The sequence below is a fragment of the Podarcis cretensis genome (assembly GCF_951804945.1).
Source record: "Podarcis cretensis genome assembly, chromosome: 4".
In the NCBI taxonomy this organism is placed as follows: domain Eukaryota; kingdom Metazoa; phylum Chordata; class Lepidosauria; order Squamata; family Lacertidae; genus Podarcis; species Podarcis cretensis.
This window is the reverse complement of record NC_137173.1, coordinates 87,465,374-87,482,129: the sequence shown is the minus strand read 5'-3', so window position 1 is coordinate 87,482,129 and position 16,756 is coordinate 87,465,374. Positions and strand designations below refer to the sequence as shown.

Sequence of the window (16,756 nt, the reverse complement as noted above, 5' to 3'; positions counted from 1 at the left end):
TTGAAGGAATGGTAGCTAATATTTTACTGTCTTGAATGAAAGAGGTTTAAGTTTTATGGCCATGTACATTTGAGCTTGGAAGGGTGAGGAGGATTCCCTAGTCGTAAAATGTTGCATTTTTATGTTGCAGTAATTTCTTTCAAAGATTACAAGTTGTTTCTGAACCCAAATGTCATATATAAGTATTCTTTAAAAATTCCAGTTTGTGACATTGTGATGAGACCATGGACAAAAAACCCACTCCTGTGGTGCATTTTAATAGGCATGGAATCTTTTAAAATTGATCATAAATTTATATGTACAGATTTAAAATTTATACCTGGGGACCTTAATATCACACAATTCATGTTCAGATGTCATCAAACATGTAATTGTTTCCACATTTCACATTATGCTGTACTTTCAGATTGTACTATAAATCTTTTGTGACTGTGGCAGTTATTTCGGAATGTTGCTAACACTGATTTATGCTAGTTCATGTTACTTTAATTTGAACATACTATTTCCAAAGCAGCCACTTAATGCAGCTGGTACTTAAGAAGACATGAATATCCCATAGGTTAATTTTTTTATTTTTTACATTTCAATTACCAAGCCTTTAAAGAAAATGGAATGCTTTTCGGCAGAATAAGTTATATTCTTTAAGTTCATTTTTTTAAATAACCAACTCAGTTTTATTTTCAGGATGCCCCGTTTTGGGCAGTAGTAATAATGTATGAAGATTAAAAAGTATCAATATTTCAAAAGCAAAACACCAATGAGGAGATTGTTCAGTAACAGTTGGTTTCTCTGAACAGCATGCTACCTGCATGTTGAAATAATTCAGGACTTTAAAAAAAATCATTTTTCTTCACTGCCTTGTGTATGTGTAGACACCTAAAGAAATCTGGAAAGGCTTGCATGCACGTTTACCTTTGAAATAGTAATCTGCAATAGAATACTAAGACTACAGTATACCTTGTATACTTATGCACACCTGCATTGAAACCTAGGCTTAAAATTTGCCAAAGGACTTGGGGATGCCCACTGGGGTGTTGATTTGTTCTTTAAACAACAACCCCCCCCCAAAAAAAAACCCACCTCCCAATGCTATATCATAACCTGCTTTTGTTAATACACACATTTTCCAAAGTGATTTGTCATGTGGCATAGTGAAATACTGTCCTAAAAACAAAAGTCCTGAGAGTTGGGACAATTACTTCAGTTGCAGCCTAGTTATGCAGAGGTGCATGCAGTTTTTTCTGGTATTTGTTGCCATTCAACCATTTCCCCCCAGAGGACATGTTTCATTATAAAAGAGAATATTGCTGTTCTCTTTAGGCTGCTATCCATGGATCTCGCTTCAAAGGGCAAGACCTGAAGTTGGCCTGGAACAAGCCAGTCATAAATATCTCAACGATGGAAACAGAGGAGACTGAACCAGATGAAGAAGAAGTAAGTTTGCGTCTCCTCCTCCTTGACAAACGGATGAAGGAATAGAAAACTTGTTACTGTTGCTGTTTAATAAAGATAGCTTTTGCGGATTCATAACAGCTCTGGTGATTTTGTAACGCTAATACCACTTGTTTTCTCTGGGGGAACGTGTGTCTTTTTGGTAACAAGAAATATTAGCAGAAAACTTGAAAACAATTATTGAAAAGAGGATGTCAGTATAAAGCTCTTATGGATAGTATGCAACCAGATCATACTCAGTTGACCCACTGAAGAAAGGCAGTTTATTTCATATTAGTAAAATGTAAAATAATATATTAATAAGTGTCCATTATTTCAGTGAGTCTACTAGGAATAAGACTTGATCAAATACCATCCATAGATTATGATTCAAAAGTTGAGTGGGTAGTTCATATACACACTTTCGTCTTAATATCCCTACAATTTCCATGTATTGCGCATTGGAGCAACTTTTATATATTTATTACATTTTGTTTACTGTTCCCCCTTTCAAGTAGTTTAGGGGTCATGTTATCGTATTTATCCTTATACCAGCTGTGTGAGAGAGAGTGAGTTGCCAATAGCTATCCAGATTGCTTTGTGGCTAAGCAGAAATTTAAAACTGAGACTTCCGGTTCTATCTACAGCATCAAACTAGTGCATTCAAAATAGCATGCTCAGATAATAATTTTCATGCAGAACTATTGCAAGTGGTTGATATTCAGATCTTACTTGGTGTATATGCTGAATGTAAAAATACTGCAGACTCTCTTGCTATCTTCTTGTGATGCAATTGGGAGTCCTTAATTTTCTCTGAATTTGTGTACTTTACATTTGTAATAGTTTTGGCACAGCACACACCTATATTTTCCCTTTTTTCCCCTTTTACTAGCTCATAGTCTTAATATACATTCTGTTACTTAAGTCATGTTTTCTGTCCTGTATGCATTGGCCTTTTTCTGATTTACTTAACCAGGTTATATTAATTTACGTTCTCTTCCACTATTACAGAACCCCTCTTTTCTTCAATAAATTCCCATACATAATGGATTTCCAATCAAAGTTCCCTCAAGCATTTTGTATTTCTTAAATGTCAGCTTTTCCTAAGATAGAATTTCACGAGTGCTTCTAGCACAGACACCAAGGAGTATTGAAATAGAATATTTGTAATCACCAGGTCCTGGATGTATCAGCTGTAGAGTAAATTATGAGTGAGAACCTACATTGCTTTCACTATAAATTTTGTCAGAGTTGCTGTTCCAATGTCAGGATATTTTCTGTTATTTATGGGTTTTGGCTCTGACCTTTGCGTAAGCACCTCCTAGAAAATGCATACTCCATTTATGAAAAATTAGTTTCATAACTTCTCACTGGTATGCATTATCTCTCGTTCTGAACTAGTAGTATGTGTTCATTGCAAAAATATTATATTTATTTAAATGAATATTAAGTAATTATCTATATTCAATAAATAATAGGAGAATTTTGGCTCAATAGTGGATAGACCCTTACTTGGGTTCAACCCTATCCAAAATGCTCAGGATGGAAGTAAAATATATGTGCATTACTAGATAGCAAGGTTTGTTTAGGGCTTATATCTTGTAGATTGCATGGAGGGAAAGAAACCACAAGTCCAAGGTTGGCTATAATGACCAGCCAAACCATGGTTTGTTTCCCAGCAGTACAGCAGCAGCAGGAAGGGGTCAGGGGGAGTGTTTTAGCTTGTGATTTCAGCACATGTACCAGGACAATGCGTGTTTACATTAAAAGGTTTATTTTAACTATGTTTTAATGTGGCATGCAAACCAAAACTGAATATGCACCTGCTGTCTTGCTGAGTGTTCAGAGCACAGGACTTCAACCCTTGTGAGCCCTGTGTGGGCTGGTCCATAATAACAAGAACGACTGGTTTGGATGTAAAATAAATGAGCAAATGACTCATGTTCTCCCCTCTAGTCCTCTGGTGCAGTTACAACAAGGAGATTGGAAACTTTCTTATCCATTTGTAGCTAGCCATGGTTTGCTGTTACATGCACACTGAAGTGTGGTTAAACGGTGGTTTGCCAAAACTAGCCAGGAACATTAATCACATTTTGAAAGTTGGCTTGTCCAGACAAGACCTACAACCATTATCCATACCTCATGTCACTTACAGAATAAATCAGTGATTTTTAGAATTTATTAGATAGCTTTTCAAAGCATTATACAGTTTGCAGCAGCATAACGGCTTAACATAAATAAATGAATCCCAGCATGAGATGTATATCTCATGATCTATAGAATTTCCCTCCATTTGTTAATCTTCATAATCAACAATTGGCGTGGAAGATGCTAACATTCTGATTTTCACAGGTATTGTGTTTTCCCCATTCTTTCAAACTGCAGAAGTAATTTGCATTGTCCTAAAAGGTGCCTGAATGCCACCCCCCCTTTTTTTTGTTAGGGAATTTCATATCTTCAGTGCTTCCGGCAGGGTCTTACGAAACATTTCTTTTTCAGTTTCAGGAAGAATCCCTGGTAGATGACTCATTGCTTCAAGATGATGATGAAGAAGACGACGACAATGAATCTCGTTCTTGGAGAAGATGATTCAGCGGATTACTGAGAATGCTAGAACTGTTCCTGTGTTGCATTAGCATTTTCTAATGTACTTTTGCATATTTGTACTTCGAGGAGTTTGGGTGAAAGTGGTGAATTTGGATTTCAGATAAGACTCAAGCAGCTGATTGGTCCCGTCTTTTGAGTGATTGATGTTTGAGTTGCATTTACATTTCGGTAAATGATTGCTAAAGACATCATATTAGGAACATATGCAATGTTTTTATTACTCCTACAGAAACATTATGGAATTCTTTGGGTTCTTTGTAATTTAAAGAATTGGTCACACAACAAGATGACCAAGAGTTGTTATAACATAGATTTTTGTTTTGTTTTGTTTTATTCCAAGTATGGAATGGAAATTTGCATTTAAGATCTTTGTGAATGTTTTCAGAAATAATAATAGATAACATTACTAAACTGAAGTCTCTAAAGTTACGTATTCATAATATTGCATAGTAGTATACTTAGGCTTTACTATGTACTAGCCTTTTGTTGGATTTGTGTACGTATTTTACGTATGAGTTTTAATGATACAGTGTATGACTGCTTTGCATATATCTCCTTATCACTTTAAGATGTTTAAAAAAATAAAGAGATGGAATGGTCTTGGGGAAAAAAGAAAAAAAAAGCAATAATGACGTTATACTATGGCCCATGATAACAAAGAAAAAAAATTGAAAAAAAAGAGAGACCATTCCATGTGGCGACCCCCACCCCCCCATATTCACGAAAAGAGCTGAATCACTATCACTATTTCAACCTTATAAACGATAAAACAATTTGGCCTTGAAGCCAAATGCTGAAAATCCTTTTACGCACAATTTAAATTGCCAGCTGGCTACCTAACTTCAGAACCAGGCTTTCAAAGGGAGTTCTTGCTTCAAGAACAGCATGGCCACACTCACATTTGAGAAAGCAAGAGGGCTTGTTTTTCTTGTGTGGCAGAAGCTCACGTTTAAAGAAATGCAGCAAAGTGACGTGACCGGTAGGTATTAATTTTATTCAATCTTCGTTAAGCTCTCAATATTGCACACAGAATAAAAATTGAGGTTATCACAATGGGTTATGCTCTAATAGACAAGGCATAAGGGACAACGGGAGGAAAAAAAACAGGAGCATTCAGAAAGCTGGTCCAATCACTTTACAAATGATAGGGCAGACTGATAGGTTCTTTCCTGGGAGGGAGGAACCCAGAAGTAGCCAGACCAGTCATGCCTCCTTGCCTCTGCCATCTACCCTATAGATACAATTTTGCACCAGATTATAATGTGTCTATTTTGCCTTTACAGCTTTAAAGGTAAAGGTAAAGGTACCCCTGCCCGTACGGGCCAGTCTTGACAGACTCTGGGGTTGTGCGCCCATCTCACTTAAGAGGCCAGGGGCCAGCGCTGTCCGGAGACACTTCCGGGTCACGTGGCCAGCGTGACATCGCTGCTCTGGCGAGCCAGAGCCGCACACGGAAACGCCGTTTACCTTCCCGCTGGTAAGCGGTCCCTATTTATCTACTTGCACCCGGAGGTGCTTTCGAACTGCTAGGTTGGCAGGCGCTGGGACCGAGCAGCGGGAGCGCACCCCGCCGCAGGGATTCGAACCGCCGACCTTTCGATCGGCAAGCCCTAGGCGCTGAGGCTTTAACCCACAGCGCCACCTGCGTCCCTTACTTTACAGCTTTGGGCATCCATTATTCTCCAGTGTTAAGTATTATTTTTTAAAACCCTCCCCTTCTATTTACAGCAGGCCTATTCTACTTCATCACTCCACGAGGCCTCTTCCTAGGTTGTTCTGACTACCATCAGTTTTAAATTACTCAATTTTAAATCCATTAAGCCAGTTAAATATTGAATTGATTGCTGTTATATTTCCTTCTAAAGTTATGCTTTCCATCCTTTATATTTTATCACCCGTTGAACAGTTGTTCTGATGATTTCCTTTTTTCATTTCAGGCAGATGGTTTGAAAAACAACAAAGAAAGCCGCAACTCTTGGTCTTTCCCCCCATCTTTAATTTTGATTTGTTCTTTGTATCGCAACTGTACTGTCTACATGCCTTCTTGGTAAGCCATGTAAGCTGGGAACCTAAGAGAAGTTAACTCTTGCAAGCTAATGGAGTTGCTATGGACCCCGGCAGCTGTTTCAAAATATTGTCAAATATTTTTTAGCAACTTGAAGCACTTCATACTCCCCTGACCGGCTTAGTGGGGTCTAATTACCCATGTTGAAATGAACAAGAAGATGAAACTACCGAATTCTTAAGCTTGCTGGGTTCTGTTCTGTCTCCCAACAACTTCTCAAATAGGCTAGAGAAAATAACTTCACGTTTTGCCTTATCATTTTTATTGTTCTTAAGAGTGTGCTTATACAACTTAGAGAATGCCGGAGGAGATTTGTTAATTTTTTTGTAAACCTTTTTCTGTACATTCCTGTGTATACCAAAAAAACACCCCACTATGAACCCATTACAAAGCAGTGCAGGGGTTCATTGAAACTCGAGAATGAATTTTACCCTGAGGTCTCCAATGTCGCAGATAGAGCTGGGCAATGTATCGGTAAATGGTCAGAAACTGCTACGGCGTTCAGATCACAATGCCGGTTTCAGACATTTTGAGTTGGCAATACAGATGGCAAAGGCGCAGGCAGGTGGCAAAGCCGCAGGCAGATGGGAATCTGAGAAGGCTCTGGGCAAGCACTTTTTGGGGCTCCATTTGCCAGCCTTACCTGCCTGTGGCTTTGAGGAAGCCCCCCTCCCCAGCTCGTGCGAGCTGGAACATTACCGGGGTTCACTCAGATTCCCGCCCCCAGCGGAGCAATTTAAGGAAGCCTCTGCCCCTCCAGCTCCTGTGAGCTAGAGCAATGGGGGGGGGGCTTGCTCAGTAGGGCTGGACGATGTATCTTGACTGCTTCTTCCTCCCCTAAGGTGGGAGATACATTCCAGACATTGTGATATATCAGCATATCGCAGTAGCTAGCTGCTGATATATCCTGATATTGAAAAACAGATATTGCCCAGCCCTTGTAGCAGGGACACAGGTACTGCAGAACCAACCCTGCTGAAATTAGGCTTGAAAAACATACAGTGGTGCCCCACAAGACGAATGCCTCGCAAGACGAAAAACTCGCTAGACGAAAGGGTTTTCCATTTTTCAAGGTGCTTCGCAAGACGAATTTCCCTATGGGCTTGCTTCGCAAGACGAAAACGTCTTGTGGGTTTGCTTCCTTTTTCTTAAAGCCGTTAATACCCGGGAAATCCGCGCTCCGCAAGACGAAAAAATCGCAAGACGGAAGTAACTCGTGGAACGAATTAATTTCGTCTTGCGAGGCACCACTGTACTCTCTTGTAGCTGATAGAAGAGGTTGTGCCCATGACAGTGTCTCTACTCTACAAATTTGCCCACCAACTAAAAAGTTTGGTGAAGCAGGTCCTGGGCCTTAATTCTGCTCCAAATTTTATCATGACACAAGAGTTAACATTCTCCTTAGTGTGAACTTGTACCACTGATTTCTTTCTTGCATTGTTGATTTGGGGTCCAGGGGATCTTATTTGTCTATTGGGCTACCTTGAGCTCCTGCTGCTTACTAAGAACCCAGTATTTCACCTAGGTAATTATTTGTCTTCTGATTTATTTTCTTTTTTGCTATGAGCCCCCTACCCCAGTATTTAACTTCCAAATTTCTGTTTCCTCCTCCAAGATTTCGTGATAGCCCAAGGAGGAATTTTAAGTTAATAATCAGAGGTACAATGTACCCTAATAAATTATGTGTCATGTTATGTTTTTGAAACATGGTACCAATAAAATGAAAACTGGAGTTACTTTGAAATCAGTTCTATATTTCCAAGCTAGGACTTCAAAGAGATCGGTTGGAGCTCAATGCAGATACTGGGGTTCTTTTAAAGAAGAGGTGGGAAGCTTAAAGAAGTTATCTGAATGAAAGTTTTGACCCCGTTCTTCTCTTTGCAAGCAAGTATTGGGACGCAGGTGGCGCTGTGGGTTAAAGCCTCAGCGCCTAGGGCTTGCCGATCGCAAGGTCGGCGGTTCGAATCCCTGCGGCGGGGTGCGCTCCCGCTGCTCGGTCCCAGCGCCTGCCAACCTAGCAGTTCGAAAGCACCTCCGGGTGCAAGAGGATAAATAGGGACCGCTTACCAGCGGGAAGGTAAACGGCGTTTCCGTGTGCGGCTCTGGCTCGCCAGAGCAGCGATGTCACGCTGGCCACGTGACCCGGAAGTGTCTCCGGACAGCGCTGGCCCCTGGCCTCTTAAGTGAGATGGGCGCACAACCCCAGAGTCTGTCAAGACTGGTCCGTACGGGCAGGGGTACCTTTACCTTTACCTTTATGCCCTTAAAGGAAAGTTGAAGGACTCTTCTGAACAATATGTGATGGGGCACAGGGACCCCTAAGGGAGGGGGAATTGCCCAATATCAGGCTTGGATCAGATACGTTATTCTACGAACTGTCTTTAAATTCAAGCCATTGAGTTGTATGCTGAAAATGTAGTTTCTAGACAGGTCTATTACTGGAAAGCAAAGCAAATTTGTTGAAGCTAAGCAGGTCTGGAGCTGGTTAGTGCTTGGTTTGGAGACTCCCCTTGAGTTCTCTTAAAGGCAGGCTTTAAATGCAATAATTAAAAATATAGTCACAATTGCAGAGTTATTGGTTTATATATGTCACTAGAAAATGTCATAGGGGGTGTAGTAAATGCTTTCTTGCAAGTGATCTAGTTTTACGTTTCGTGCATACCGATAAAAGCTTGAAAGGAAAGGAAAATTAGCATGGGTTCCCCTCCCCCCCCAAAAAAATTGTCAAAATGTCTGGATTTTTACTTCTTAAAATGTGGCAGCCCTAGTCTTACCTCTTTCTTAACAGTGACTGCTCCTGCTCAGGCTGCACAGGAGAAGCATTTTGGTTCCAGAAATTCATTTCGATTGTGCAGATAAAAGATAACTGATAGAATTCTACAGGAGGGGGTCTTGGTGGGCAAGAATGGTCCAGATCTAATGATCCTCAGGCATGCACCTCCAGGTGCTGGAGGTGTCTGGCACGGTTTTGGCCCCCAAGTGGTTGAAACTCGGTCGCAAGTGGTCGAAAACGGCGTGCAAAATGTGCCTGGCTAATTTCAAATGCCAGTGCCGAGGGCCTTCTGGCAGTTCCCTCGCTGCGAGAAGCCAAGTTACAGGGAACCAGGCAGAGGGCCTTCTCGGTAGTGGCACCTGCCCTGTGGAACACCCTCCCACCAGATGTCAAAGAGAAAAACAACCACCAGATTTTTAGAAGACATCTGAAAGGCAGCCCTGTTTTAGGAAGCTTTTAATGTTTAATAGACTATTGTATTTTAATATTTGTTGGAAGCTGCCCAGAGTGGCTGGGGAAACCCAGCCAGATGGATGGGGTATAAATAAATTATTATTATTATTATCTGAAGCGGGAAGTGTGGTAGGATTCTTCTTGCCTCTTCACAAGGCAATACAGATGGACTAGCTTTCCAAGTGGTTAGATGCATGCTTTGAATTACTTGCAGGAAAATTGCAATATGAATCCTCTCCATGTTTTGTTTCCTATGGCGACACTGGCTGCTTTTATAACCCGCATGAGTTGCATTGTGTTGCCAAGAAATAAGAAATGAACAAGGCATCTCAGAAAATACCCACATATCCCTGTCATGGCTTTCTCCAGTAACCCCAAATGCTATGCATTCAACTGCAAACATTTTGACGTAACTTAGATATCCCTATTAAGATGGGGAAATGGGGAGACCCCTGTTGGTCACCATGTCGCCGGGGAGTTAACTGAGCCAGGTTTCCTTGCAAGATGGAAAATGAGATGTTATAATCGTTACACAAATGAAGTGTCACACAAATCTTTACCTCTGGAAAATGAATTGGGAAGGTGGCTGTAATTTTTAATTAAACTGGTATGTATGATTGCTGAACTCAAAAGTTCCTTGGAATTTCTTGGAAAGGAAGATGAAATCGAAACAGCTGCTGGGATTGTATTGTGTATGCTCCATTTGCAGGGAAAGTAACACGTTCAGCACACTGAAAAATGTATCATGAGCAAAAGTTTATCTCAAACTTGCCTATCTCATTAAATGGATGCACTACAAGCCAGGGGCTGAGAGAAGGATCAGTCCCATTTTCACAGCTGGAATCCCAGCCATCTGCGATGAACAAGATCTTTGTATTGCTAGATCCAAATAACTAAATCAAAGCTCTTGGCTTTTCAAACGCATGATCTGTGAAAACTGGCATTGTTAAAATGTACAGTTATTTTAAAGATTAATTCAAATATACAATCCGTACATGTATATCTCTATTAAACGGGAGGCCTGGAGTTTTAAGCTCAGTTTTTTTTTATTGTGCCTTCCAGAGGTTGCTTCTAAGAGGTTGATACTTTACCCAGCTTTTGCTCTAGCTCCTGCCATTGTTATTTTTTTCCTATTCTAGAAAAGCTGATACGGGGGGCCCACTAGGGGCGCATTGGAAGATGGCCGACAATAACATCTCTCCGACCCACACGGAGTAATTAAGAGGCTGTTATGGGAGTAGGCAGCCTCCCTTGTTGCCCCAAGGAAATGGGGAACACTGCCCTTGCCTGCTGTGCCCATAAATCACCCCCTAATTTGAAAGAAGGGGGTGAGGGCCCTAGGCAGAATGCCCCCGTGTGGACCTCAGCTCTCCTGGACGCTTTGATCGCGCACTAGCTGCAGCAATTTGGAATAATTAATTACAAAGAAGCAAATGCACATATTTCAAGTAAAGAAGGGGAGTGAAGTCTGCTAATTTAAGTGACCTCTGCGAAAGAAGACGACGGGTTGGAGAAACAGGAATATTTTACGATGAAGATACACCAAAGGCTGGGTATGTTGACAACGGGACTGAATGGGGGGGGGGACCTTTTTTACTTTCCTTCTATGTAATTTACAAGAACCCCTCCTCATTAGAATCGTCGGTTGAACTGACCCAAGCAGGATGATTAAGGTCTGTGTGGAGATAAACTTTAACCAAAAGTATGCTTTATGGAGATCGAGAAGCAATAAGAGCTTTTGGAATGGCACAGCAATTAATTCAGAGTCGCCATCTTGCCAAAGGATTTATAGCCGGGAAGAGGAACGGACTTGTTTTCAGACTGCATTCCTCGTGAATCTCCTCAGAGGTTTTGAGAAAGGAGGCAGATTGGTGAAGATTAATGACGCTAAGACTGTTTTGATGTATGGAAGTGATGTTATATGGAAAACGTCTGGATATGGCTACTGGATAAAAAAAAAAAAAATATCCACGCAGGATTACAAACTGTTCTAACCAGCTTGTGGAGACTATCAGAGGTCACAGAGAAAGGAAAAATATATGAAAATAACAAGAGATGTGGAAAAACAATAAGAAAGGACTGGATAGTACTGTGAGCATCATAAGGTTAGATTTGTGGACATTAAAACAGCAGTAAGAAGCAAGAAGTTGATTGGATCCCCTTCGGAACTTGAAATATGGGTACCCCCAACAAAAATTTAAAATTTGGCTGTGTAATTTGGAATTTATGTAATTTGGTTTGATTTGATGTGATTGGTCGGTTAATAAAAAATTATTCTTAAAAAAAAAGTAATGACTAGATACTGTTAGTTAAGTCTTGAAAACAAAAAAAATAGAAAAAAACAGGGTTAAAAGCAGTTTACTTAAGAAGAAAGGTGTATACGGCCAAATATTACTGCAGAATTTATCATACTAGTATTAAAGAAACATGGCTTATCCTCAAACGAACTTCCTTGTTTTACAGAACTTTCCCAAGCTTGAATGCAACATGTCAAAATCATATCCTGGATTCGACAGAACCAACTGGATACCATGGTACGCAGCAAGGATCAGCCTCCAAAAATAAGCAACTGAGGAGTTTGCTGATGTTTTCGTAAGTTTGTTGCTTTCTCTCACCTTAACTGCTCCATTTTAAATTAATAAAACAACTTTTGCACCTTCTGTAATCTGTCAACATAAAATCAAAGCCTTCCCAATTTTTTCCCTTTTCACATTTCCAAAATGGATGAACTACTAGATAAACAAAACACTTCAACAGCCATCATTACTGAAGGTATTTCCCCCCAATTTGTATTTTATAAAGTACCACTGATTAAAAAAACACCTATTGGAATCTGCTTTTGGGTTTATATCTAATAAGGTATTAAAAGTATTTTCTAATATTCATTGCCAAATGCATTATGACATTGGAGTCCCTAGATGTTTCCCACATTCTGAGTGTTTTTGTGTTATATAAAAAGTAATTGCTAATCTTCCATATCATTGTTACTCTGTATTAAATGCTTAATTTTTTGTCAGGCCTCTAACTGGACGGTATTTTCCTTTCAGCGCCATAACAGAATGTCAAATTTGAAAATATTGAAATGAACATGGCTCATCTGGTCTCATTTTGGCTTTGATCTGTTAAGTGACAAAATTTACTTGATCAAAAAGGGCCCTTTATGTAAACCAATTCCCCCACAAAAATGAGTGGCTCAGTATAGCTTGTTATCAGATTTGTTGATTAATATCATGTGAAGGGGGACATTTCAGAATTTTAATGTTCATTTACATTCCACATTGTTAAAGAGACTTGACGAGGATTGCATGTTAAATTATTTCAATACTTGCTTGGTTAGAAAATGCAGCATATCATTTGATCAGTGGTACACAGGTTGTTGTCTCAAATAATTATTTTCTTCTTGCATTTTTCAAACTATTGTCAGTCTGTATTCTTGTTAATTCTGAGCCTAGGTTGTAGGAAACAACTGAGCCACCCTGAAACAAAACATTTTATGACACTCAAGTAGATTTTTTTTTGCCTGCAAAATCTAAATGTATTTTTGCCAATTATAATTCCATGCCTTTATGCATGGTGTTGAGAGAGTGGTTAGAGTTTCCTCCTCCTTTTCAATATTTATCTATCTATCTATCTATCTATCTATCTATCTATATCTAAATAGTCTTAAGTTTTATAAAGGCAAATACAAAGCTTAAGATATTCCCCCCTTTTTAAACCAAACCAAGACTTTTATCTAGATACAATAAAAATCACAAAAAGGGGGGGGGGGAGAGAGAAAGAAAGGAAAAGAGAAAAGAGATTAAAAGAGAAAGTTAGAAAAATAAGATTCAGAAAGTAAAGAGCTTCTGATTCTACATCTATATGCGATATAAATACAATATTCACTTTGTCCAATCCAACACCCAACAAAGCCACTTTCTGTATCAACAAACATTATCTCCAATCCAGGTAATCATTATACCATTTTCTTTTTCACATAAAAAGTCCATGAGGGGTTTCCAGGCTTTAACATGCCAATTTTGACATCTTAGCTAGGTCTATATCTAGGGCTGCCACACACCTGGGATTTCAAAGGTGGAATCAACATGCAGGGGAAATTTTCCAAAGGGTGACGCTTCGCCCTGTATCTTGGGCAAGTGAATTGGAAAACCACGGGTGTGGGGATTTTTTTGTGTTTTTTGAAAAGAAAAAAAGTTCAACAACTTTGGTGTTTTCCTAAGAAAAGCTCAACAATTTGGGGGTCTTCCTCAAAAAGACTCAACATCTTTTAGGGTGTGTTGGTTTTTACTTTTTGAAATATAACAGCCGTTCTTTCATTTTTGGTGATAAGGGGTCCTTTCCTATAATTCTTGAAACCTACCACCCAACAAAACTTTTGGGTAAGGAGATGTCTGGCCGACAAAGGAAAGTACTTTACACAGGACATAATTCTGTTTATGGATTTTACCGCCAGAAGTTCATAAGTGTTGCCCTCGAGCTTAAAGTAAAGTAAAGGTACCCCTGCCCATACGGGCCAGTCTTGACAGACTCTGGGGTTGTGCGCCCATCTCACTTAAGAGGCCAGGGGCCAGCGCTGTCCGGAGACACTTCCGGGTCACGTGGCCAGCGTGACATCGCTGCTCTGGCCAGAGCCGCACACGGAAACGCCGTTTACCTTCCCGCTGGTAAGCGGTCCCTATTTATCTACTTGCACCCGGAGGTGCTTTCGAACTGCTAGGTTGGCAGGCGCTGGGACCGAGCAGCGGGAGCGCACCCCGCCGCAGGGATTCGAACCGCCGACCTTTCGATCGGCAAGTCCTAGGCGCTGAGGCTTTAACCCACAGCGCCACCTGCGTCCCAATGCCCTCGAGCTTAGATGACTTTAAAAGGGGCTTAGACAAATTCATGGAGGTGAAGTTTTATCAGCTACTAGGTATGATAGCTAAGTGTTGAATATAGATTCAAATGTGGTTTGTCTCTCAGTGCTGTCAAGCAAGAACAGGAGAGGGCTGTTGCTTGACCTTGTGTCCTGAATCCTGGATGCTTTAGTTTAGATTCCTGCATTACAAGGCGTTGGACTAAATGACCCTTGATTTGCATGTGTGCTTTTGAAATCCCTGCAGATCGTGCTTCTTTTGACTGAAAGCTTTCCTCACCTGTTAATTCCCCCCCCCCTTTTTTTTTCTGTAGCAAGGATGTAGAAGGCCACCAGTCTGCTCAAAGACCAGATTTTGAGAACACATTCTTTGCAGGTCGTTGCCAAGTTGGAAGAAAGTTTCCTTTTTATAGCAAAAGCTACGCTTTACGTCCAGATTTTCTGGAAACGAAGTAGAAACATGTTGATGGCGATAATACTGTTATGTACATGGTTTTTTTGTTTGGTGAAGGCTAGGGGGCAGTCTGTCTCCGTAAGTGAAACCAAATTCATTTTCTCACACTTGCCGGCTCCTCTTCAGTCAGTTTCCCCTCTCTTGGGCATTTCCCATCGAATGAATGAATGAATGAATGTTTGTGGCCAGTATTTTGCGTTGAGGTTACACATTCTTACAAAGGCCCCACTTAAAACCTGGTTCCGTCAAAAGTTCAGAGTTTAGCCTGCTCTGCTTTGAGAGCCACTGAGATAATGTGATTTGTGATTTGTTAACCTTATAAATCACCGCATGGCTTCTTATCAAATGCATGGTTGGTGATGATTTCGTGACCTGGAAGGCGATTCCCAATTGTAAGGTATATTATTGTCTCTACCTGCCTGCATTACCTGCCCTTCGTACAGGTTGCTGCTGAAGCATAGCATAGCAAGTCAGAAAAGAAATAGATAATCCTACAGAGAGACTCCACAGCTGCACAATTTTTTGCTTTGTTTTTCAGCTGCTGTTATAGTTCTGTCTTCTCTTCCGATAATCTCCAGACGGTCACAATGATGGCTTCCTAGCTAGCCAGCTGCTCCAAAGGCATAAGCCACAGGAAGAGGCTTTGCGTGTTCTTGATGTGCCAGAAAAGTCGCCAGCACATGGATCATGGGGCTATGTAAACGATAATTTGCAACGTGAAAGGCGGGGAGGAATGAACTTCCAACTCGCCAGGAGAGGGAAAAGACACTATTTTTAAAAGGTTCAGGTGTCTTTCTAGCATTTTCCTGAGCAATTTGCATTTCCGTTCCTTGTAAACGTAGGAAAGTTGCACGTTTGCCAAAACTCAGCAATAAAGTCGACTAAACGCTCATTATGTTGTGGTAGTTTTAAAATAGTCTTTTTTAAAAAAAGAAAATACTAATGCACAACTTTCTTCAAGACCGCAAAAGAAGGTATTTTTAATGTGTTAAGATATTAGAAAATTTCTTTCATGGTTCCCAGTATCCTACTTCGGGGTAGTAATGCTTTGGATGGATTGGTCTAATGTTTTTCCGTTCGTGGCATATGCTTAGATCAGCAGCTTGAATGCGTAGTTTGCCCACAATCTGGTGAACAGAAGCTCATCACAGGCGTGTTGTGTAGCCTTTCCATTCCTTTCCTTCTCTTATTTTTATCTCCAGCAACTTCTCACAATTCCTGCACATCATTAATGTGTACGGAGGCGCCAACTTCTCGGGATGATTGAGGGGGCCCTACGCGACACCCTGTTATCACACGCACAATAGGGGGTGAAGCCAAACACCTTCTGAACATAGAGGGGTCCTGCCTCCCTCAAATAAAAGAAACCTGGAGGGGGCCCCAAAGTGCCTCGTCCCCCAGGAACTGGTGCCTATGAACATATACCATTGGTGGGGAACCTTTTTCAGCCCTTCTGGGCATTCTTTTGGGGACCGCATATGGGCCGCGGTTGATGATTGCAAAATCCGGGTCTGTTTATGTGGGGAGAGGCGGTCTGTGACATATTGTGACATCTTTGTCTCTAGATGCCCAGATGTCATCTGCGGCTACAAGTGCCTTCCCCAGCTTGTCTAGACAAGCAAGAGATATTGTCAAAATTCAAGGCCGCATTTTAGCCACATAAAAACCCCAAAGGACGTTGTGTCAGGGTGAGGGGTATTATTCCCAATGGTTCCTTATACCTCAACCATTCTCCGTTTCCTCATCTCATCCTTTTAATCTTTCCATGATCCATGTTCTTCTTCCCCTTTTCAAATACTAGTTCTGTAGGATGATGACAACCTTCTGGTCGCTGGAAGAGGTAGTTAATCCTTCTCACTGGGAAGCTTATCCCTTGAATATTTTTTTGGGGGGGGGAATGAAAGTATTGGTTGAGACAGTAAGCAGAAGGAAGAAAGGAGAAGAAGACCTTTGAGCAATTGGCGGTTAGACTACTTGGAACATAAATTCATAAGACTTTAACCAATTTATACCAGCTGCTATTCGGATTTTTCAAGCTAAAGTGTCATCCCAGCTACTTTTTGAGATCCCAATACGGATACAAGCATATCATAATGATTTAGATAAGATACACGCGAG

General features: G+C 40.7%; 1 protein-coding gene and 1 long non-coding RNA gene across 4 annotated transcripts in view; both read left to right on the top strand.

The window, feature by feature from the left end:
• RBM26 (RNA binding motif protein 26) overlaps positions 1-4,751 on the top strand; it is a 46,434-nt gene extending 41,683 nt beyond the window's left edge. For all 3 annotated transcript variants that reach the window (XM_079972548.1, XM_079972549.1, XM_079972547.1), the window contains 2 exons: positions 1,321-1,434; positions 3,931-4,751. In XM_079972548.1, coding sequence (XP_079828674.1) covers positions 1,321-1,434; positions 3,931-4,020 — 204 coding nt within the window. In that variant the 3' untranslated portion in view covers positions 4,021-4,751. The remainder of the gene's footprint in view (positions 1-1,320; positions 1,435-3,930) is intronic.
• A 4,708-nt stretch (positions 4,752-9,459) lies between these two features.
• LOC307214404 lies at positions 9,460-15,530 on the top strand. Its single transcript, XR_013838045.1, has 3 exons — positions 9,460-9,697; positions 11,793-11,921; positions 15,082-15,530. It is a non-coding gene; the product is annotated as an uncharacterized lncRNA (long non-coding RNA).
• Positions 15,531-16,756: the final 1,226 nt, after the last annotated feature.